This window comes from Mauremys reevesii, linkage group 10 (assembly GCF_016161935.1).
Source record: "Mauremys reevesii isolate NIE-2019 linkage group 10, ASM1616193v1, whole genome shotgun sequence".
Lineage (NCBI taxonomy): Eukaryota > Metazoa > Chordata > Testudines > Geoemydidae > Mauremys > Mauremys reevesii.
The window spans coordinates 27,047,615-27,071,948 of NC_052632.1; the positions used below are offsets into that span (position 1 = coordinate 27,047,615).

General features: G+C 42.4%; 1 protein-coding gene across 5 annotated transcripts in view; it reads left to right on the forward strand.

Moving 5' to 3' along the window:
- The window catches only part of LOC120373565 (neuronal acetylcholine receptor subunit alpha-7), a 108,655-nt gene that overhangs the window by 54,162 nt on the left and 30,159 nt on the right, over positions 1-24,334 (forward strand). For 4 of the 5 annotated variants that reach the window (XM_039492194.1, XM_039492191.1, XM_039492190.1 and 1 more), the window contains exon 5: positions 16,698-16,742. In XM_039492194.1, the coding sequence (XP_039348128.1) occupies positions 16,698-16,742 (45 nt within the window). Of the gene's footprint in view, positions 1-633; positions 691-16,697; positions 16,743-24,334 lie in introns of those variants that run through there. The other variant, XM_039492193.1, reaches the window with a different exon arrangement.

Here is a 24,334-nt window from a genome sequence, read left to right on the forward strand (position 1 = left end):
GCCCCAAGCAAAAAAAAAGATCGCCGCCCTGCTGTAAACCCCCCCCCCCCACGCCATGCCGTCGAAACCCCCGCTCCCCGAGCACCGTGCCGCACAAGCCCTGTCCCCCTGAGCGCTGCGCCGCCCAAGCTACCCCAACACTGTGCCACCCGAAGCCCCGCTCCCCTGAGTGCTGCACCGCCAAAGCCCCCCCCAGCACCACGCTGTGCAAGCCCCCGCTCCCCCGAGCGCCATACTGCCCAAAGCCCCACCCCTCCCGAACACCGCGCCACCCAAGCCCCCGCCCCTCCTGAGCGCCACACCGCCGAAACACGCCCCCTCTCCGAGTGCCGCTTGGCGGAAACAAAAACAAACTAACAAAACCCTCCAGCGCTGCCCCGCTGAACCAAACCAAACCAAAACAAAAAAAACCCTGAGCGCCGCCCCGCCCCAAGGTGCTGCCCCAAGCACGTGCTTGGTCGGCTGGTGCCTAGAGCTGGCCCTGATCCCTGGACACGAAGAGGTCATCTTTTAGTGTCACCAGAGCTGTCTCTGTGCTGTGGCCTGATCTGAACTTTGATTGTGAGGTATCCAGGATGCTCGCTGATGGGTTACTACTTTCACATTTATTTTGCCTAGCAATGAGAAGCTGGAGATGGGACAGTAGTTGAAGAGAGCTTTGTGGCTGAGTGTTGGCTTTGTGAGGATTGGGTGAGCTACTACATTTTTCAAGGAGTGTGTTTCTCTGAAAGAGTCATTAACCATTTCCCTTAGTAGAAAGGGCATGGATCTGTTTCACAGGTTGTGTCTTTAATATGGCTTTGGTGTCTATGATAAGACCAAACTCAGTCAGGGTGGTGAGGTGAATAAAAGTTTGGGAGTGGAATTTTCTTTCCTCATCAGCTCCATACATATTTGATTGATCTTATCAGTGAAGTATGTTGGCGGCTTTTCACAGGGGTTGATGCTTGGGTCTGGTGCATTTCTAGACCTCCAGTCACCATAGGAAAGAAGGATTGTCTTCTGGTTGAGGCACTAGAATGGGACTTGGAGCTAGGGTCAATCCATGGCTTTGCCATGGACTTTCTGTATAACCTTGGACAACTTGCCTGATCTTTCTGCCTCAGTTCTTCATTTGTTAATGAGGATAATACAGTGGTTCTCAAACTTTGGTACCGGTGACCCCTTTCACACAGCAAGCCTCTGAGTGCAATCGCCCTTATAAATTAAAAACATGTTTAAAAATATTTAACACTACTATTAATGCTGGAAGCAAAGCAGGGTTTGGGTGGAGGCTGACAGTTTGCGACCCCCCCATGTAATATCCTTATGACCTCCTGAGGGGTAATGACCCCCAGTTTGAGAACCCCTGGGATAATACTTCTGTACCTTGTATGGTTATGACAAGGATAAATACTTGAGTGCTCAGATCTGATATATAAGTAGATAAATAAGTGTAAACATAGAGTAAATCAAAAAGTCATAAAACTCTAATTAGAAGCTTCCCTGGCCCTTTGATTTATACATTGTGCATTGGCTGGCTGTTCAGGTTCTATATGGAAAGTTTTTTTAAAAATCCTCAAACTGTAATAAACTAAAATATAAAGTGAGAGAGCTGGATCCCTTCTTGTGCCTAAGCTCTGCCCAGCACAGGAGGGTTGGGGGTCATTTACAGCTCCCTGATCCTGTGGGCCATTCTGTGCTACTCTGGTTCCAGCACAAGTTAGAGCAGCTTGTAGATAGACTACGCTAACTTACACCAGTGGTGTGTGGTCTCTAAGAGAACACATACCAGCTGAGAACTGGTAAAGCCAACTTCCTCCCTCCTTGCTTTCCTCCCCACCATCCCCTAGTAGGTCTCCTGTGTGATCTGGGGTGTGTGTGGAGAAGTTAGCACAGGAACACACTGCCAGCCTTCTGCCAGTTAAGAGCTTCCGTACCCATGGTGAGATTATCAGTTTTCTGATGCCAGTTAGAGTCTAGCTCCTCTGCATTGTCTGAGTGTCAATGTGAATCTGGCCCTAAATCAAGCATTTAACTCTAATTCAGGGTTAAATCCTGGTCCGATTGAAGTCATTGGGAGTTTGGCAAGTGAATTCAATGAAATCGAGATTTATCCCTAAAATAAGTGTACAGAACACAGTTATTACAGTGCATGCATGCAGTACATGTAACTACAGTTTTAAGTCTTCAGATATATTTTATAATTGAGCTGAATAGAAATGTGTGCAGTAAGTTGTGGGAATTCATAAATCAAGTAGATCAAATGTGCGCTCTCTCTCTCTCTCTCTCTCTCTCAAGTATCCTGTCCATGATAATATTGTGGAAAACAAGCTGTGTTAAAAAGTATTTGATTAGCTGGGATTTATTCTGTTGACTTAATAAGCATGTTTGCTATTTTTTGAAAAGAAGTGTGTGTTCAGTTACACACCACTCTTTTTGTAATAAGTTCAAAAAAAAAGCAGCTACTATTGCAGTAAAGTGTCAGTATGAGCTGGAGGGGTAACATGATGTAGTTAATGCCTGTTATAACTGGAACTCCACAGCTAGTGATAGTTGAGTGTATTTATAACATCCACTTCTTTGCTAGGAAGTTGGAAGAGAACGTGTAGGGCCATATCCTGAGGATGAGGCCCTCACTCAGGCAAATTCTAGTGAACGTCAGTGGTGAACAAGAAGGATAATGATAATTTGTGGAGTAAGTATGGTGTAAAAACTAAGGCCCAGATGTTGCTGTTCTGATCTCAGCATCGAGGGAGCTCTTTCTTTGTGGATATCCCGTCTCCATGCTGAATAGGGTTTTGGGTGTTTCTACCATGGCAGTATTTTTCTGTTCCTCCACCATATGGCAAAGAATCTATGTGAAAAGAGGGACCAAGGATAGTGAACATAGCAGAAAAGAAGCTATTTCAGGTTTCTTCAGGAGCCTCTGTGATGAAGTGATGTTGTCTGAGAGCAGGACAGAATTGCAGGGCCCATTGCTGCTTCAGGTCCCAGGGCAGATCACCCGTTATCCTTGGTGTGGCCAAGATTTGCAAGATCCTGGAAGATCTATGTATTTTGTGCTGCAATTTTGTGCTACATTTCTTCCATGGGAGAAGAAGAGTGGTGGGGTTGGGGTGGGGGAAGAGGCAAAGCTTACCCCTGAAACAGAGGTGATTTGTGTGTGTGTGTGTGTGTGTGTGTATGGAACTTTGTGGAGTTTCTAGGTGCCTAAGATGGTGTTACCACATGAGCTGTCTCTCAAAATGAATGTAGAATTGTATCTGTAATTAAGGAAGAATAAAGGAATCTGAGGCCTCCAACTCTTGCTCCAAACCCAAAGTGATCCTGAACCAAGCTTTGACATTACTTTGGTTAAGTTTTCCTCATTGTTTTAAAAATATATTTTATATCTACAAAGAGGGGAAAAACAAACAAAGACCTTTTCTATCAGCCCCCCACAAAGAAGCAGAAACAGCGAATCCAAAAATGAGGCTAGAAAATGATAACTTTAGAACCTCTAAAGCTTTTGTGTTCCAACATATAAAGTGATTTCAGTATATCCTACACTGGATGCACATGCATAACTATCGGTGGTAGTGAGTGACACACACTAGCAGTGTAGTGGAACAGTTCAGATTCAGAGCTTTGGTGTTTGATGACTCTGTAGCCCATACACTAAAAAGATTTTGCTTTTCCATAGGCTGCTAAGGGCCCAGTCAACCAAACACTAAGAAGAATGTGGATTGCTACTTTGAATAGTTTGATAGCAAGCCTGGTATTAAGTAATTGCAGGATCAGGCTTTTACACAGTGGCCGGGGGGAAAGCAAAACCTTTCTGGTGGATGGACTGCACAGAAATTAAAGATTGAAGCCCTGGATCCAAACTGTCCCCAGGCTGCTTTTTTCTACCCACTCTATATTTTTTATATTTGTGCCCTTTTGGGGTGACACTTTGTGTTACTCTGCTTTGTTTCCCAGCCTTTCTCTTCTCCTTGTCCCTATTAACGTAGGTAAACCTCTGGAACTGGTGAAAGCACATGTGGTACTGGTACTCTCAGCTGCAACAAGGTGAGCTATACCTGCAGTGCAAAAGATTACACTTGTAGTGCTGAGTATTGTGATTGGCTGTAGTAGCAGTTTTGCAAAGCTAGCCTTTTGCTAGCCCTTTAACTCGTAAAGAAGATGGACACTTTTATTCCTTATCTTTAATTGTTTTTAGCATGACAGCATGCTCTTCAGGATAGGAGATGGTGCTGATGGCTTGCACATTGAGACCGTAAGCACTCAAGATAAAACTCTTCACAGAAAGAGTTAAAGATGTCATACCATGAGTGCTCACTGAGAATGGTGTAGGGTATTTTATGGGTTAAAGCAATCTTCTTCTGCATGGCATAAATGGCATCAGTAATAATAAGTATTCTTTCATGCATGTTTAACTGAAAACTGTCATTTTAAAAGACAATTTGGAAGCTATTTTGTGTGTGTGTGTGTGCGCGCACGTAAACCACACCTGTGCACCCACATACTATATGTATAATTTTATATATTGTAATTCCTATGCATACATTAACAACTTTTGTTCTCAGGAAGAAAATAACTGAGTTACTTCATTTACTAGAGTAGTTGCTGCTCACACATGCTAATTTCCTATTTTACAAAGATCGTGTGTCGAGAATGAGCTGGAGGCAGCTGTACATGCGTCATAGACTATAATTGAATTAAGCCCAAGGGCCTTCACACTTTAATGGAAAGGTTTTTCTTTTTAGACTTAGTTTTTAAAAACGTTTCATTGTTTTTTAACATTTCTTTTAATACTTCAACAAAATGTGCAACTAAATTGAACTACAGAACAACCATCTAGTATTGTTAACAATAATGGAGACATTTTCAGGCTAGATTGTATGGATTTTCCAGTAAGACTCCCATTAATGTTACAGGAGGCACATGGCTCAATCCTGAGCACTGCTGTAATACTTTATCCCTAATGGTCTGATTAAAGCCAGAGAGATTCAGAGTTGAAAGGATGTGAGAGTCACTGAGTCCAGTAGAACGCAACCAGGAAAGTTGCTCCATGGCTGAATTTGGACTTGTATGTAGAATGTAGAAGAGGGAAAAAGGTGATATCTTGGATGCCTTCAACTTCCACTCGGCGCTTGGAGTGGTTGGGTTTAGAGTGGCCTGTGGCTTTCAGGAGGCATTCAGCACTTTACAGGATCAGGTCCAAAATGAGCAGCTTGGCAGTCTGGTCCAGCACTGCCAGATGCATCAGGTATATCTAGCAGTCAGTTGGTTTAAGAGGAAACTCCTTTTACATAAGAAGCGGGATGCCAAGGTTGGGGGAGTAACCATGAAAGAGGTGAAATATACCGCAGGTTGGGCTGTATAGTAGCTCACCTGCTTAATTTCCATTTGTGATAGGTTGTGTCTTTTGCTATCATTGTTAGAGCTTAAGACAGTGATGGATTGTCAGGACTATTGCTGCTGCACCGTAGTTAAGGCTGTGTTACAGAATTCCCTTTTAATAGAGCTTTAAACCTATGTTTGCAAAAATATATTATTGGAATTACAAAACCCAGAATATAGAATCTAAACTTTGAGTATGATTTGAATTTTTCTTGGTGGTTTGATGAAAAATGAATAGATACAGAAAGGGGTGATTATTAAACTATTTATATCCCTTTTTCAAGAAATCTAAAGTACTCTGGGACCTGTCCTTTGTCCATACCATTCCTCCTCATGCACTGTTTCCTAGTATATTAATTACATTGGTAGTGTTTGTCTACAGAAGATTTTAGACTTAATGGTAAATATGTGCTCCAAACCAAACCCCCAAATTGACTGTTGACAACACATTAGTCTATTAGTGTTTTAGGTAGATACACTGGAGGGTAGGGAAAGGGTCCAGAGTGACCTAGACAAATTGGAGGATTGGGCCAAAAGAAATCTGATGAGGTTCAACAAGAACAAGTGCAGAATCCTGCACTTAGGATGGAAGAATCCCACACACTGCTACAGGCTGGGGATCGACTGGCTAAGCAGCAGTTCTGCAGAAAAGGACCGGGGGATTACAGAGGATGGGAAGCTGGATATAAGTCAGCAGTGTGCCCTTGTTGCCAAGAAGGCTAATGGCATATTGGGCTGTGTTAGTAGGAGTATTGCCAGCAGATCAAGGGAAGTGATTATTCCCCCCTATTCAGCCCTGGTGAGGCCACATCTGGAGTATTGTGTCCAGGATGTAGAAAAATTGGAGAGAGTCCAGTGGAGGGCAATGAAAATGATCAGGGGGCTGGGGCACATGACTTATGAGGAGAGGCTGAGGGAACGGGGCTTGTTTAGTCTTCAGAAGAGAAGAGTGAGGGGGGATTTGATAGCAGCCTTCAACTACCTGAAGGGGGGTTCCAAAGAGGATGGAGCTCAGCTGTTCTCAGTGGTGGCAGATGACAGAACAAGGAGCAATGGTCTCAAGTTGCAGTGGGGAGGTCTAGGCTGGATATATAAAACACTATTTCACTAGGAGGGTGGTGAAGCACTGGAATGGGTTACCTAGGGAGGTGGTGGAATCTCCATTCTTAGAGGTTTTTAAGACCTGGCTTGACAAAGCCCTGGCTGGGATGATTTAGTTGGTGTTGGTCCTGTTTTGAGCAGGGGGTTGGACTAGATGACCTCCTGAGGTCTCTTCCAACCCTAATCTTCTATAATTTTATTTATTTATTGTTTATTTTTTGGTTTGTATGTATAATCAACATTCAATGACCCCTCTATCCAACCATGTTAGTTGGCTATGTCCTGTACTTCAGCAGTTGTCAATCTGATTAGACATAACTTTAATTAAAACAAATACTTTGGTAGGCTCTGTTTAATTAACGAAGAGGGAGGTAGTTGTTGTTGGGGTGTGTGTGTGAGGTTAAACATCCCCTATCTCTGAGTGACAGAGAAATTTCTAGCACTCAGCTCCATATAGGCTTCTAACAAGAATAAATCATTTCTTCCCAGGGGGAGGGATGAGACCAACCCTATCCAATCCACTCACGCATCCACCCACCCACCACACTGTAGCCTAGGGAAAAGTTCCCTGGGCTGGGAAAGAGGAAACCAGAAATTCACATCTCACCTCTTCTAACAAATCTTATCCACTGCATTCCTTTCCATTTTCATGTTGCCTGGAGTGTTATCAGTTATACACTCCATAAGGTGCTCACCTTCAGATAACAAAAGTAAGCGTACCTTAACTTCATCAAACTTTGACTCTAATGCAAAACCTTAACAGCTACCTCAGCAGCGTTAATTTCCTAACTGCACGGAATGTGCGACAATCAAATGTGCTGACTTACTGTTATAAAAGCATGTGAGGTCACTGTTAGGTTTCATGTTAGAATGCAAGTGTGATGAGGATACATATTTCTTTTGGGTATCTCTTGGAGATGGAAGTGCTGGAGTGCATTACTGCTAGTGCAGGAATGTGAAAGTAGAGAGGAATGCACAGTATTTCCCCTTAATCCTCTTATTTCCATTTGGATGGATGGTGTTTGTCCTGCCAGAGCCTCAACTACCATTATATCTATGGCACCAATATAATCCCCATCACAGCACAATCTGAGCACCTCACTGTTTAATGGATTTATACATACCACACACCTGTGAGGTAGGATGTGCTATTCTCCCCATTTTACAGATGGGCAATTCAGGCACAGAGAAGCTCACTGATTTGCCCAAGGTCACACAGGAAGTCTGTGGCAGAGCATGGTGTGGGCTAGTTCCCTGGCCACTGGACCTTTCTTCCTCTCCAAACAGGTTTTCTTTGCTAATTTTAAGAGGGGCTCTTATAAAAGTTGAAATGTTATGAATGAGTTGGTTCACACATCCTCTGAATACTGCTTTCAGGAGCAGGGAAATCATCCTAACCTGTTTAGTTTTGTGGCAGAACTGTAGCAAGGGGCTTTTAGCAGCCACCTCCAGTACATCACTACTGAAATAAAATTATCTGCTTATGTCTCATATGGCCTGAAAGCTTCAGTGAACCTCAGCTTCCTCTTGGCAATAGCTTGGTATGACATTGTCACAAAACTATCAATTAGAAACCAAGGAGCAGCACGGTGTGTAGAGAGGATTTTTAGTGTCTTTTTGCCAATTGCAATTGATTTTTAGGTGGGTCTAAATCACCCTCCAGCCTTATCTATGAACAGTAAAGCTGTGGAGGCTGAAGGGATCAGACATTAATTCTGGCTCTTTCACTCTGCTGAGGTACAGTATAGTGAGCTCAGTGTGTGACCCTAAAAAGGGAGGAAAACCTCAGTCTATTAAGTGGTAAATTCATTAACTAGAGACCATTGTTAGGGTTTCAAAAAAGCAGGAAAAAGCATCATTAGGTACCAATTATTTAATCTAGTGGATCAAAAGATGCTTCAAATATTTAATTAGGAAGTGCTGAGACAATGGGATAAGAGAGAATGAAGTAAATAACCTAGTTGAATGTTAGCCTGCTAAAACCTGTAAATAAGTGACAGTATAGAATGAGAAATTGATAGTTGTGTTGTTGGTGGCCAGCATCTGGCTGAAACAGTCTGGTTGCATTATGATTAGCTGCTCTGGAGCTCAGCATTTTTCTATAATGAGGTATACCTTGCAATGTTTTAAAAAAAATCCTTTAAGATACAGTGAAATTGATCCAGTACAAGGAGGCCTTTCTTAGCGGAGTCTGTCATTAAAAGAAGGGAGAAACCTTTTAGAGGATCATCTTTGCAACTTTTAATCACATGAAAAATTAGCATTTAAGAGGCTTGATGTGGTCAGCCAGCAAACACTGAACAGACTTCCTTCTCAAAATCGTTGGTTGAAATCCTGGCCTTGTTGAAATCACTGGGAGTTTTGCTATTGACTTCAGCATGGCCAGTATTTCACTCATTTACTTACATAAAAATAATGTTTGGAGTGCAAGTGAAAACTAGTATGCTAGGTAATTCACAGTTAAGGTTCCAATGTCCACTCTAACTTACTAGCCACGTATATAAGCATTATAATGGTCTGTCTTTCCAATATGGGGTCCAAGAATGGTGAGGCTAAGATTTTTCTAAGTGATTAGTGATCTTGGGTGCCAACATTTTTGGGTGTTCAGCTTGAGCAACCTTAAAAGTGCTTCTTGAAATCAGGCTCCTTTATAGCTTATCAAGTTAGAGACCCATAAACGGAGTCACCCCAAAATGTAGTCAGGCCTCCCCTCTGTCCCTCTGTGAAAGTAATGGCAGACAATTGTTTTGGGCCTTTTTTCCTGGGTTACCCGTGCAGACGCTATACCACGGCAAGCATGGAGCCCGCTCAGCTCACCGTCATCGTACGTCTCCTGGGTTCTGCTGGCAGACGTGGTACTGCATTGTTATACAGCAGCAGCTCATTGCCTTTTGTCAGCCGACGGTGCACTGGTAGCCGTTGTCGTCGTCTCCTGGGTGCTCTTTTAGCCGACCTCGGTGAGGTCGGTCAGGGTGCCTGGGCAGACATGGGTGCTCCTGGCAGACCTCAGTGAGGTCTGTCAGGGGTGCCTGGACATAAATGGGAGTGACTCCAGGTCATTCTCTTTCTAAGTTTCATCTCATGGAGATTCAGTCCTGCCTGCAGTTGTACTGCACCATCTTCTGGCGAGCAGCCAGGAGATGACGATGGCTAGCAGTCATACTGCACCGTCTGCTGCCAGCCTAAGATATATAAGAGAGATGGAGTGGATCAAAACAAGAAAAAGACCAGATTTATTTTGTATTCATTTTTATTCATTTGCCCCTCCTCCCTCCCTCTGTGAATAGTGGAGGGAAGGATAGCTCAATGCTTTGAGCATTGGCCTGCTAAACCCAGGATTTTGAGTTCAATCCTTGAGGGGGCCATTCTGTGTGACAGTTGTGTGTGCTTCTCCTTGATGCAAACCCACCCCCTTTGTTGATTTTAATTCCCTGTAAGCCATGTCGTCAGTCACCTCTCCCTCCATCACACATTTTTTCAGTGCAGACACCATAGCACGGCAAGCATGGAGCCTGCTCAGATCACCGTGGCAATTATGAGCACTGTAAACACCATGCACATTATCCTGCAGTATATGCAGAACCAGAACCTGCAAAAGCAAAACCAGATGAGGAGGCGATGGCAGGGCGGTGACGCTTTGGCCTTTTCCTGTCTACCTGACCAGTGCATCTGAGTTGAGAGCGCTGTCCAGAGTGATCACAATGGAGCACTCGGGGATAGCTCCCGGAGGCCAATACCGTTGAACTGCGACCACACTATCCCAAATTCGACCCGGCAAGGTCCCCTCGTCAGGGGAGGATTACAGAAATCGATTTTAAGAGCCCTTTAAGTGGGAAAAAAAGGGCTTTGTCGTGTTCACGGGTGCAGGGTTAAATCAGTTTAACGCTGCTAAATTTGACCTAAACTCGTAGTGAAGACCAGGGCTTAGAGAGACTGAAATAGTCCAAAGAGTTAACACAAGTGTTTGTTTTTTTTCAATAGAGAAATTGTAAAAGGGATAACAAATAGATGTATTGAGAAGAACTGGTTGGAAAGGTACCCAAGAAGTGTGATTGGTCCTCAATAGCTTCACTTCTTAAAGTAAACTTAAAAGCTTACTGGTTTTATAAAATGTTTGAATTGCACTGCAGCACAGTTCAGGGGAGCATTCAGCCTTTTTAATTATATGGCTTGTGGAATTGCAAATTATTGATTGCTTATGTTTTGTTCTACCATATAGTCAAGCAGGAATAAGAACCAAGCAGTAAATTAATATTAAATAGTATTAATGGTCACTATTCGGATATTAGTGGAGCTACAGTTTGGTTTATATAAGAGTTACATTTATTCATATATTTAGTGCATATTTCTGTAAGTAAGAAATACATTGTGCTTCATTATATCACTAAACGTTGCATATAGCCTTCATATTCTGATAGTTTGAATAGAGTTAGTGATGCATTCCAAAACAGCCCATCAGCAAGTGCTGAACATGTCCTGAATAGCTCCCTGTTCAAACCAAGTACACATCTACTTTATGCAATTGCTAAGAAAAACAGATGGGAACTTTTATGACTAGACTGACACCAACCCTGCACAGGAGAAGAAGGCTCTTGCCCATCCTCTGTGCAGCTGCATTAGGACTACATGGATTATAGTAGGGGTTGTGCAGCCAGTGTTCTCCCAGGGCACAGGTGGAAGTGAGTGGAGCCATGCCGTCTCTCTCTCTCACCTGTACCTCATACATCGGTCCGAAGAGTGGGCTGAGTGGAGTAAGCTGAACCCTGAAGAAGGATGAAATAAATTACTTTCCTAGTAGACCAATAGGAGAGCTAGAGAGGAATTCTTCCTCTGTGAGGCACAGTGCCTCCTGCAGCTCCTTTGACAGTGGTGCAGCTGCGTGCTGCCCCTTAACTCATGGCTAAGTGAGAAAAGCACCGTGTAGCAGCCCTTAATTCTGTTTTGGCGTGCATGGGCAGGTGGATTGCCAGACACTGTCGTTAGGGAGAGTTATTCCTTTAGCATGTATCACACAATTGCAGGTGGGTTCACTGCACATCCTTTGATGTGCTTAAAATCTGAGACATAAATACTAGCTGGGCTCATGCCCACTTGAAAGCTGGCTGGGTTAAGGCCCCTTATAAGGATGCTTGTTACATTTCCCTATATCTTCTCTAAGCATGTTTTATTAAAGGTGAAGGTTTTGGGAAGAGTAGGGTGAGGATCTGATACTGGGTTTCCCAAAGAAAGTTAGCCGAGAGATCATTGAATGTTAAGAATAACAACAAAGGAAAGGGGGGAGAGAAAGCATTGTTAGAAGCTATTACTGTTAGAAGCTTACACAGAGAAATTTCCAGCTTTCAGTTCCATCCCCATCCACTTAGGGATAGAGAATATATAACCTCCCCAGCCTCACTCATCACAGTTACCTCCCCTTCATTACTTCCATAGACCCAGCCTACTATCATACTTAGCTTGACAACAATTTACCCTGTACGGTACTCAATCGTTACTATAGCCATGAGTTTGGTAGCCAAAGGATTAGTCAGACCACTAAATGAATAAAGTAACGTTCCCTGGTGAGCTGAGCTGTTTGACAGATTCTTTCTCAATAGTCACCACGAATCACACTGTTATTCTTGTGCAGTTTCTCAGACTTTTGCATTGGTGACCCCTTTCACACGGCAAGCCTCTGAGTGTGACCCCCGCTTATAAATTAAAAACACTTTTTTATATTTAGCACTATTATAAATGCTGGAGGCAAAGTGGGGTTTGGGGGGTTGAGGCTGACAGCTCGCGACCTCCCCATGTAATAACCTCACGACCCCCAGTTTGAGAACCCCTGTTCTTGTGTGATTTAAGGCCTGCATTAACTAAAGTAACTAACATGGTAACCCCCACCCCCAAAGTGAGTCATTTTGTTACTGGCCTTGTTTTCTGTGTGGTGGTGTTGTTTATGACACCTCCAGGTGCAATGTGAAGTCCTCCTTTCCTTTTCATATTAAAAACAATATTTGTAAGAGAAGCTCTAGAAATGGTTTGCCTCACTGGGTGCGACACTCTTTTCCCCCCAAATAGTTGCTGCTAAAATACTGCAAAATGATGACAAATTTGAAATGTGATGGAATGTGAGCAAAATTTCATGATCCATTTTAGTGTCTAAACCTTTTGTTAAGAGGTTGCGCACAGCTGTGATGGAAAACAGTGTAAATGTATTTTGCTGAGAAGCTGTTTTTTCAGAATTTATCCATCATATTCAAAAGCATTGTTCTGCATGAGACACACACACACAAAAACCTGAAGAATGTTCCCTCCCACCCCAACTGAAGTTGTTTGTGAGATTGCAGAGTGGAAAGCAAAGCTTCTGAAACTGGAGAACTGCCAGTCTGCCCCTCTTTTTGAGGAAAACCAGCCAAACCAATTTTAACTAAAGTGTGTGAAATGATTTTCTCCAGGACAGGAATATTATAAACCAAGCTTCAGCCTGCCATGAAGTTTTTACAGCTGAGTTAGAATGCCCTAGAAGTTGGGGGTTTATGATTAAAACACTAATGGGACCTTAAATATAGTGATCCAAATGGGCGCCATTATGTTCAAATCCCCGCTTTCCAGTTCTAAACTTTTAAAATAACAAAATACACAACAGGAGGGAAGCATGTTGCTTAATGATGCACATTCACTAGGCTAACAGTTCTGCAACAAGATTTCAACCAGCTACCTACTTCTCTACTGCCTTGCACCTTGAACAGCCATTTACACTGAGGAAAGTGCATGTAAAATGTTCCCAATTTGAATTCACACGTTGGTAGTGTCCTGCATATGCTTTTGCATGGCTGTTACAGACTAGACAAGATGTATTTGGGATTTGTCTGCCCACCTGTGTTTAAAACGCATAGCCTCGAGAAAAGTGCTATGAGATCTTTCATTTATTTAGCATGTGTATAGTCATCTAGCCAAGTGATGGCATCTTTAGTGGCATGATGCAGTTCTTCTAGGCCCCCGCTGAATCTAGTCAGCAGGCATTCATCAACAATGTGCGTCAGCATCTGTGTTGCATCACTGCTGCACAAAGGGCTGTCACCAAGGCCCCAGCGATACTGGTTGGCTACACAGAGAACTTGCCTGGTCCGGAACCTGTTCAACAGGGACCATTGGCGATGGGACAGGTCAAAACCAGGCTGGCAAATTGTAGGGTGGGGATTATAACAGATATCTATTCCTCTCGCCAGAGTGTTTCTGCCCTACCATCCTGGCGTGGCGGATGAGACCATAATGGGCGACGTGACAGCAAATGTGCAGCTGGTGGATTAAAAAGCTCATTGTGCAGTGGCAGGCTTGAGTTGGCGCAAACTTTCTCCAGTAACTTGCCAGTGGCAACCTCTCGTCTGATATGAGGAAGAGCAATATTGCTCAGAACTGGGAGCCATGGGAGTGGAGTCGGCTGCAAGGTGCTGGAGATGATACTGATCACAAGTTGTCAGGATCTTGATTTTACACCTCACCCAAAAGATGGATAACACCAGTGAATAGAAAAGTATTGAAACCTTTTGATTGCAATATAGTGAATGAGCCAGTGGACATCATTTCTTCATTAATTAATGAGTTAATGTCCACTGGAAGCTAGTCCTGTTATGCTACTGGGACCGGCAAACTCTCTAATAACACTGATAGGTACTTGAGTGATGCATCACACAAATGTTACAGAGTAATAGCAGTTAATATCGATCAAGGACTGCTGTGAATCTCTACAGAAAAAGCAATGCCTTTACTCAACCATCAGCTATATCTTTTGGCAACCATAATAGCTTTAATTACTGTTTTACTCTCATAAGACATACCTTTAGCCTGCAGCAAGTTTTGTACTTCTAGTATTGAAGGGTAGATGAGACAATTCCCCCCTGCCCGAAGACTCATAACTGAATGTTTGCCTGTTGGAGGGAGTCTTGGATGAAAGGCAGGATTCACTGAATGAATGCAACAGAATATAAAGAGAAAGTTTTAAATTCTGCCACTGGCTGTGGGCACAGATCCCATTGACTTTTATGGGGGCTAGGTAGACTCATCTAGGGGGAGAATGGAGCCATGCAGAATACTAATTAAGGGGGTATTTTTATCTGAATTCTTTCATTTGCCTTTATGCTGTACATTCAGTTGTTGGGATCCCATGCGATTCAGTAACAGTTTCACACCTTTATTGATGTTCCTCTTTAAATGTCTCCATTTGCTATTAAAATGTCATCTTCTCTGGCACCTATAGCTGGTTTTATATGCTGTATAACTATTACTGCACTGCCCTGATACTGCTACAGTTAAAGGTCTTTCAGCCCTTCCATTCATTCAAAAGTCTGCAAACAAATGGATTACAGATTAATCGTGTATTGTATGTAAAAATTTGAATACAGTTGTGTTTGGACGTTTATTATTTGGTGAAGAATAAAACATAGATTACTTTTGCTTTAAAATTGTAGAGGTTGTAGATGTATCATCTGGTTTGAGAGTCCTTCTACACTGTACAGGTGACTCTGGGATATGCTGTGGAATTTCCAAAGAGTTCCCGTGTACTTTCTTTGGTAGAGCTCGGGGGGTGGGAGTGGGGGTAAAATTTATGGAGAGAGAGCTTCAGTTTGATTCAAGACAGAAAAGGCTGGTGTTTTTACATTCAGCTTAGAAAACAAATTCTAGTGATGGGAATTGGAGTGCAGTGTATCCCATTACCTTGATAGAATCCCACTGAGGCAGAAATACCGTAAGGAAGGTCTGCTTGAGGGCTGAGTAATTGCTGATAGGTCCAGGGTCTTGAGGTTACAAATATTTATCCATGTCTTAGAACTGAGGAAATTATCTGCTTAGTTGACTCTAAAGTTAAGGCGTTAGTTCTGCCACCCTTACTTGCATTGAGTAATAACTTTTTCTTGACCTATTATGTTGTGTGTGTCCATGGAGGTAAGTTAGGGGCTATGCAGAGCTGCTACTCCCCATCCCATACTGGTGAGTGGCCAGCCAAGCAACAGCTCCACCCCATAATACGTGAGGCAATTTTTCTGTGCCAGTATACTGAGGACCTATTCAGTGCCAGAGCTGGTACAAAGTACATCCACCTGGAGTGTGTTTGTGTGGAACCCTGAGACAAACTGAGATTTTTTTGTCTCACACTCTGATTTCCAGGATGCTCTTGGGGCATTGTATCAATGCACTTCCCCATACACAGGGTTAAAACCATGATACCCTGAAATCAATGGGACTTTGTACAGTAAGATGCTACTCCGCATGGTTAAGAGTAGCAGAAACAGGCTCTAAACTTGCATATGTACCTATTTGCAATTATCTGGGTTTTTTTGTTCATATTGTTTCTATAATTTGTACATGCTGGTATAACTCCATTTCTGATGTGTTAAGTTAACTAGTAGATGAGCTACTTGTAAGCGAAGTTGAAATGAGCAATGTCTAGTGCAAGTAGTTCTGCCTTTGCAACATGCTACATTAAAGAAAAAGGCTCAGGGAGAAACCAAGAAGAAACACTTCAGAGATGCCAGCAGTACAGGGCTGTAGTAGCATAAAAACAATTTTAAAAAACCCCTCAAAAACTGTGTTACAGTGGGGTACAGAGAGTCATAACTGGTTTCACATAGGCTAACAGGACATACTACTCAGGATCACTTTTATTGAAAGATACATTAACATAACTGTCTGACTATTTGATTCACTAAAACTTCTTGAACGATGTTACCACAGTCCAGGGGTGGCCAACCTGAGCCTGAGAAGGAGCCAGAATTTACCAATGAACATTGCCAAAGAGCCATAGTAATATGTCAGTAGCCCACCATCCGCTACCCCCCTCCAGTGCTTCCTGCCCACCAGCAGCCCTGGCAATCAGCGCCTGCCCCTCCCTCCTCACACCTCCTACCCGCCTCAATCAGCTGTTTTGCAGTGTGCAGGAGGCTCTGGTGGGGAGGGGGGAGGAACGAGGGCATGGCAGGCTCGGGGGAAGGGGCAGGGTCCTTGGGGGAAGGGGTGAAGTGGTGTCAGGACCTGGGGCAGAGCAGGGGCTTGAACAGTGAGCACCCCACAGCACACTGGAAAGTTAGCATCTGTAGCTCCAGCTTTGGAGTCAGTGCCTATGCAAGGAGCTGCATATTAACATCTGAAGAGCTGCATGCAGCTCCGGAGCCATAGGTTGGCCACTCCTGCCACAGTCCTTTCCATGAACAGATGTTGAGTTGTTTATTTTTATTTTTTTCTCTTCTCCCCAGGATGAAAAGAATCAAGTGTTAACAACCAACATTTGGTTACAAATGGTAAGTTGTGAAACATAAAATCTCTCTTCAAATGCAGCTTTAAATGTGCTTTTCATTTCCAACAAATATAAAACCCACATTCATGTTGCTTGCAAGTTTTTGTTCTTTGTTCTGAGACATATGGGATAGCTCTGAGGTGATACATCCTGTAGAATAGATGATTCTGGGTTTAAGGTTTTGGACTGTCAGGAGAAGGACTTCACATCATCTCATATATACTTATAAAATTGTATGAGTTGTATTGTTGTACCATATATGAAGGATTTATAAACTCAATACATTGCATTTGTTTCAGTCACTCTAAACACTAGATCACTGCAAGATATTGCAGTCCTAAAGGGTCCTGGGTAATGATACTTATGGTATTGTACAAAATGCATACATGCAAATCCAGATTGCAACAAATCTGGCACCTTTTCTTAATTCATATTTGATAGTGAAAGAGAACATGAAATGCAATTTCAGACATTTATATAAATATTTTGCCAACCTTGTGGGTAGAGTGACTATTCTGAGACTCTCGAGATGTTTCTTCTTATGGAGGATGGACTTATCCCAAAGGAGTTATTTATTCCTGTGGTTTGCTGCCATTCTCCTAAGGATATCAATCTTTCCATGTCTGCTACATTTGCTGTCTCTCTTAAGAAACTGCAAGAGGATTTTAATCAAATGCCTATGATTGCAAGTGATACCTAAAAGAAATTATTTATACATAGTTCTGTGTCAAAAGTAACTGTGAAAAGAAAAGAATTATTTGGGTTAAATGTCCATAATTCTGAGACTTAGTTGCATGCAAAACACGGTAATGGCAGACACCGTCTCCAGTTGCCTAATGTTCAGTTATGGGCACATTCATGCATTTTCCTTGTGCTCCTGTTTTGTGCATGTATGGTAGGGTGCACATTTTCTAAAATTTAGCCCTATCTTTAATTATGCTGCAATGACAAATTCTTGACACAGAATTCTTACCCTGCAGTTACCATTCAATACCAAATTCTCTACTGGTATAGATTGGTGGATGTTAAATGATTGTAGAGAAGCTATGCTAATTTACACCATGGGAAAATCTGGCCCTATACAATCTAATTCTTGAAGTTATGGGAACAGATGGCAAATCCGTTTCACTCATGTTTTGACAATTGGAAGATACAATGGAATTTTAAAAGGTAGCACCTTGTGAGGTTTTTTTTTTTTAATTTCACTAATGCCCATGCTTGTTTACTTTGATTTACTTGTAATATTTTCCCACAAGCTTGACATTAACGTAGGCTTTGGATTGACTCATTCAAGTTGGAGCCCATTGCAGTTTAATGGACACGGCTGACATTGAAAGAGCAAATGTAGGAGGATGAATGAAAACAAGGAGAATTATTCACATGCTTTGGCACTTTCCTTTGTGCTTACGTCACATCTCTGACATTTACAATTTTTTATGGAAACAACAACACATAATTCCTTTCTGTTCCTACCACAAAGCTTGTGGGAACACCTCCGCTCACCATGTACTATATCTGTGTGCTCAGTCCTTAATTGGGCAATGGATAACAAAAGAAGGTCAGCTAGGAAAGGGAGATTGCAGTGTCTGGTTTTTAGCAGGGGAGACTATGAGCACCGATAGAGTACTTTGCTCCTGCTCACACATGCAGAACAGGATGTTTACCTCAGGGCCGGCTTTAGGACGTGTGGGGCCCAATTTGAAAGAGCTGCCGCCGAAATGCCGCCAAAGACAGTGGCAGCAACTGAACTGCCGCCGAAGATAATGGCGGCAATTCAGTGGCAGCTCAATCAGTTGCTGCTGTTTCTGGCGGCTCTTCAGCGGAGATTGCGGGGCCCCTCTTCTGAACGCTGCGGGGCTCTCTGAGGTGCGGGGCCCAATTCTCGGGAATTGGGGGGAATCGTCCTAAAGCCGACCCTGGCGTACCTCCCTGGGCAGTATCTCCAATGGGAGAGAACCCTCATGATTATTGTTTCTTGCTCTCCTGCCTGATGAGGCAGGGTCCTCATACCACTAGCTGGAGAGGCTGCCATAGGTTGTCGGTGCTTCCTGAGGTTGGGTTTGGGGAGGAGATGGGGAGCGCTCCCTCCACTTTCAGCAGAGGGGATAGGAACTTTCTTTTCCTTTAACCGCTGCTTGTATCAGAGAACCTGAACTCGTTGTGTTAATTGGTAGTTTACACAACCATTTTATTGTTCAGAACAACTGTGTTGTGTCAGCAGAAATTTGATCTCTCTTGTTTTAATCAAAATGATAAACTCACTCAGTTTAATTCTTTCTCTGTGAGTCCATCTTTTTCTTTTTACTATAACTTTTATAGAGTGCTTCGCTCATGCTGGCAAATCTTAAGATACAAAGGAAAGACAATTTTGGTAAGCTACTGGATAGTGTGGTTGCTACATCTGTTCACAAAGAGAAGCTGATGTGTAGGGAGCAGTCAGCTCATGCTGTTTACACAGTAATTTTACAATAAGATCAAAACTGTCAAATATAATCTGTTTTCGGCTCTGAGTTACACTGACATCAGTCACTGTGATTTCTAAGCACTGGATAAGAAACAACAGTTCATTCTCCAAAGACTATAATTTACTTATTTTGTCTTTTATGTTTCTTTTCTTCCTGGTTTCTTATTTTTTGTGTTTTTTTTCCCCTAAGGGAATTCTTAATTCTTTTACACTGTCACATTAAGTTTCTTTTCAGTATTTGTCTTTGTATTCTATACGGAGCAGGGAAGACACTAGCTGCCAGATCAGCTATTTACTATCAATACTGCAACTGCTGCTTGTGGCCAATATGTAGACTAAGTTTATATGAACAGTAAAAGAATCAATGACGTAAGTGTTTTTGTATGGCTAGTCTGGTAACAAATAACAATAAAATTCATAGATTGGCCTGATTCAAAACCATTGAATTCGGTGATCATCTTTCTATTATGTTGTCTTGTTTGGATTCAGAAGAATGACTTTCACTGCATATGTGTGATTCGACAATAAACTGTGCTTATATCTCTGATTACAATTACTGATACCAGCAGTATGTTTATCTATCCATTATCCAGGTGCATAAATGCTAAGTTTATCTCTTGAGGTGAAAAATATAAACCTGTTGATATCCCGTTCCTACATGGAGATAGTCAGGAGTAACCCTGAATTTCCTCTAGGTTAAAGCAGGACCCAAGAGGGACTTCAGCTTGTCCCAGAGCTGCTCCCTATTTTCAGGTGCACCAAGAGAATCTAGCCTAAAGTGTTTAAAAGTGTGTGCAATTTGGGTGTGCAAATGCCCTAGTGCACATGCTTAAGGTGAATGCTCACAAAAGGGCACGTTAGTTTGAAGATTTGACCCAGTTAGACTAAGTAAGAGGTTTCCAAACTCTCTTCCTAGTGTGGACTACATTTTAATGCATAGATTGTTTTCTTTCATGGACCATCTACTGCCCATTCACCATCACATCATGTCCATATGGCAACTATATAAATTGCTTACTTGGAAAGTACTAATAGGAAAATATTTCATGTCTAACTATCGTTTAATGCAATTTAGTAGAAGGAGAGCCAGCACCATGTAACCAGCCAGTTGCCTGGATAGCCACCAAGTGCTCTGTGTACCACAGTCTGGGAACCTCTGATCAAAATGAAGTACAGAATGGATAGTACTTCCTATCAAAAAGCTTAAAATTAATTCCCTGAAGCCACCAAGTACACATTGTTTTGAAAGGAATGTGGCAGCAACAAGGGCCAGGTTCAGTTTCTAGGGGTTCCTTTTCAACAATACAACACAAAACCATCTCAAGCCCCCACCCAGTGACCTGGGACAATTATCCAATTAGACACCATCCCCTGGTGCCTAAGGGTGCCTCTAAGAGGCAATACTTCCCCTCTCATAAGCACAGTGTCTGAGTGTAGCAAAAACTTTTAATAAAAGGAGGGAAGTAACTCAGCATTAATTTGGGAAAACAGCACAACTAGGGTTCATAAACATAAACCATGAGCAAAAAACCCACCCCCAAGTAAGTTAGGCAGTGTCCTTTTCCCCTCAGGTTCTTAAGTCCAGCAACCCAAAAGTCCTTTTAACATGTCTGTCCCTTCTCTGCACCCCGCTCATAGTTGCAGTCATTGGCCTGTAGCCCCAGAGTTCACCTCCCACTGTAGGGTGGTAAGGAGTCACCTTACATGCTCTGCTGCTTGGGCACTTGCTTGTCGACCTGCTGGCCAAGCCTCTCTATGGGGTTCTGCTCTGGCCCTGTATGTCAGCCACCCTGCTGGCTGCTTACCACACCTTTCCACCAGCCACCTGGCCGGGCACTCATCAAGATGTCTTCAGGGCCCACCACGTAACACAGCTCTCACTGATTTCAGCTGCTAGGGGAACCTCACTGCTGGTGCACACTGGGCAATGTCTTGCAATAGAGACACTGCCTCAAAGTAGGTCTAATGCTTAGACCTAGATATCAGTGATTTCAGCTCTGCAGGGTGCAACAAGATTCTCAATTAGCTCTTTTATTACTTGTGGAGAAAGGAAGAGTCAAATGGTGTCTAGGTCCCTTAAAGAGGGCCCACACCACCAGGCACAAATACCTAACCACACCCTCTCTCAACTCATTGGGCTTAGGAACCCATGTCCCTTGCCTAGCAAGTGCCGTTCAGTTGAGGGTCAGTCCCTCCATCGGGGTATGCCTGGTACAGTTCTGCTGCCCTCGGGTCACACAACAAGGATAACAACGCTTTATTACTCCTGCCCCAATAACAAGGAGACTGGGGATCCCACACCAGCCACAAGTGATCCTTTGGGCAAGGTGGGTGTGTCCATGCAAACGAGATAAGCTCCTGAAGTCTTTTTCCACAGTTCGCCACTAGATGTCAGGGGAGAGCTCATTCAGACTCTGCTTACACATGTGAAATATTTGTCCATGCTAGTAGACTCAATCAAAAATCCAGCTGCAGGGAGAGACTCAACATTGCTACACACTGCAAGAAGGGCCGGGACAAAAAATCATATTTATTTTCATAGGGATTCAGAAGTTGATAAGTTAAAAATGACAAACTAATTAAAAGGTTTCAGGCATAATGCAGTTGTTATAAAAACTGGCATAGGTAAGGTTCTTTAGCAGAAATTGGAAGACAGGCAATAATTGTTCAGCTTATAGAAAATATGGAACTTGAGCAATTTAGACTGTTTGATTAAAAATAACTGTTAGTGGAATAAGCAGGGCTGGGGGGGGGAACCCCCAAAGGTACTTAGAAAGCCCAATTTAAGTCTACATCAAGCAACTGACATCTGTAGAGCTAAAGGACTAAACAACATACTGCTCGGATCATTCGTCAGGCTAACAAATTAGACAAAGGGTGAAAAGCACATATTTCAGCAAACTCTATAGCAACGACTATAGAAAAGGCAAAAGTGTCCAGTACGTGGTGTCACATGTACAGCATGCAGAAAAATGAATCACTTTGAAACTGTGCTACTCTAACAACACAGTTTTGTTAAGGCAAAATGTTTAAAAAAATAAAATAAAACTTGAATGTGAGTAATAGGACTCTGATTGGGACAACAGACTGATGAGGGTGGTAAACTCAAGTAGAATTTGGATTTGTCTATCTCCTAAAGATTTAAACAAAGCAATTGGATGTGAATGCTACCCCATAAGAATAATAGATAATGTTGATTCCAGAATGCCCAAGGTAAATCTTTTTCTGTTCTAAATGCCTGTCAAAGATTTTTGGCACGTGCCACTGGATGATTAAAATTTCATATTGTGTGCATTTAATGCCCTGTTTGGAAAGTTTATGTTTAAAAGCCTGCCATTTGGCTTTGGAACAGCCCTGCAAGTACTGAAGTAGTATATGGAGGATAGCTGATGGCTAGTTTGGGTGGAAGTTAATGCAGGGGAACAGACGATGCATAGCATAATGAAAGGGTATGTAAAATGTCATTGAAATTATGAGAGAAATCAAATCAAGTTAAAGCAAAATGCCAATATGAGCTAAAAAGGAAATTGTCCACATGTTCAGTGAATACAATGTTAAATCTTACCCAAAAATGTAGAAACTCTTTGTGCAATGGAACTGCCGTGAGGGAAAGATGCACTTCAAAGATTCATAGTACGAGCATGTATCATACTATACTCACCCCTGCCCATTGCATATATGTGTACTGCCTCTGCTTCCTGACAAAAATGCCAATTGATATGGGGTAAAGTCAAGCTCAGTATCAAGAAAATAAAACACTTTAAAAGCCACTTGCATGCCCTATTTTGATTTAATCAACCTGTAAAGCTCTCAATGTATGCAATTTCATATGGCTTGGCAGACGCGCTCTTGGGAACAGGTCACGAATAAGCCATTGTAGGCCTTCTTGTAATGATACTCTTTGATATCAAATGGTAATCAGGAAAAGCACTTCTGTTGAGGCACCAATTCAGCCATACCTCTAAGCATGTGCTTAGGTGACTTAGGGCTACAAAGACCTGCTAAGTCTAAAAGGTCTTCTGTACTGGATAATATTGATGAAGCCTTTGAGGTTACTGTGACACAGGTCATAATTCTGGCCACAAAAGCATATGACAGACTAAAGCCTGAAACCCTTTCAAATATAGCTTTTCAGCAGCTGGAGGAGACAATTGTGCAAGAGTGGGCAGAAGAGAAGTCAATACTTCTAGCTGGTGCTAGACCTTTTGGGGTTTATCATGATGAGCTAAGTGTATGAGAGATCATTACACAGGAAATGCTCCATAGTGAACATACTCATTTAAAAACCAAGGAAAGAGCCAGATGCACATTGTCTACAGCTGAGAAGCATTCAGCCCAACTTGAAGCCACCTTTCTGCTCCCCCCAATTTTAGGCTGTCTGAATTTTGGTCTGGATGTTTCCATGTGATGTATCTGGGCCCAATATTGTGAGAACAACCTTCCTCGTGACACAAAACCAGGACAGCAGCTGTGCACACACAATTTTTAAAAACAAAGTGAATTGAACTTTTGTGTGATGTTTCTGGCCAGTTATTTTATCCAATTTTGACTCATTTTCTAAAAAATAGTCACTAAAATATATTGCAGTCAAAGTGTGATACAGTTGATGGTGGGAGATGAGATCCCTGACATTAATACATTTTACATTCATTGCTTAAAGAGTGACAGATCCTGACCTGCTAGCAACACAGGATTAACTAACTCTGAACTAAACGTCATGTCTTGACCATTGTTGCTTGCACTGGGCTGAGCAGCTATCTATGGGAGTTGTGTTCAGCACCTCTCAGCATAGGGCCCATAGTTTTCAAAACCACAGCAATTAACATTCTTTTTTGAGAGTGAAAAACATGGACTGAAACTCTTTGATTGCAGATGTTCTCTCCTGTAGTAGATTTGCATTGTTCCCTTCAGAGGCTGGAAATTCAGTAGTGTAACCCTTATCAGTAGAGACTCTTGGCTGCTATACCAAAAATGCCTCTGAATGGTTACATAATCCAATCATTTTTAACAAAAGGAACTATCCAAGTTATGTCTCAGAAGCAAAATGTAATTGGAATTAGTATTAGTATTAAAAAAAAATCTGTTCTGTTCCAATTTTGTGCTCAAGACAGCATGAACAATAAAATACAAGC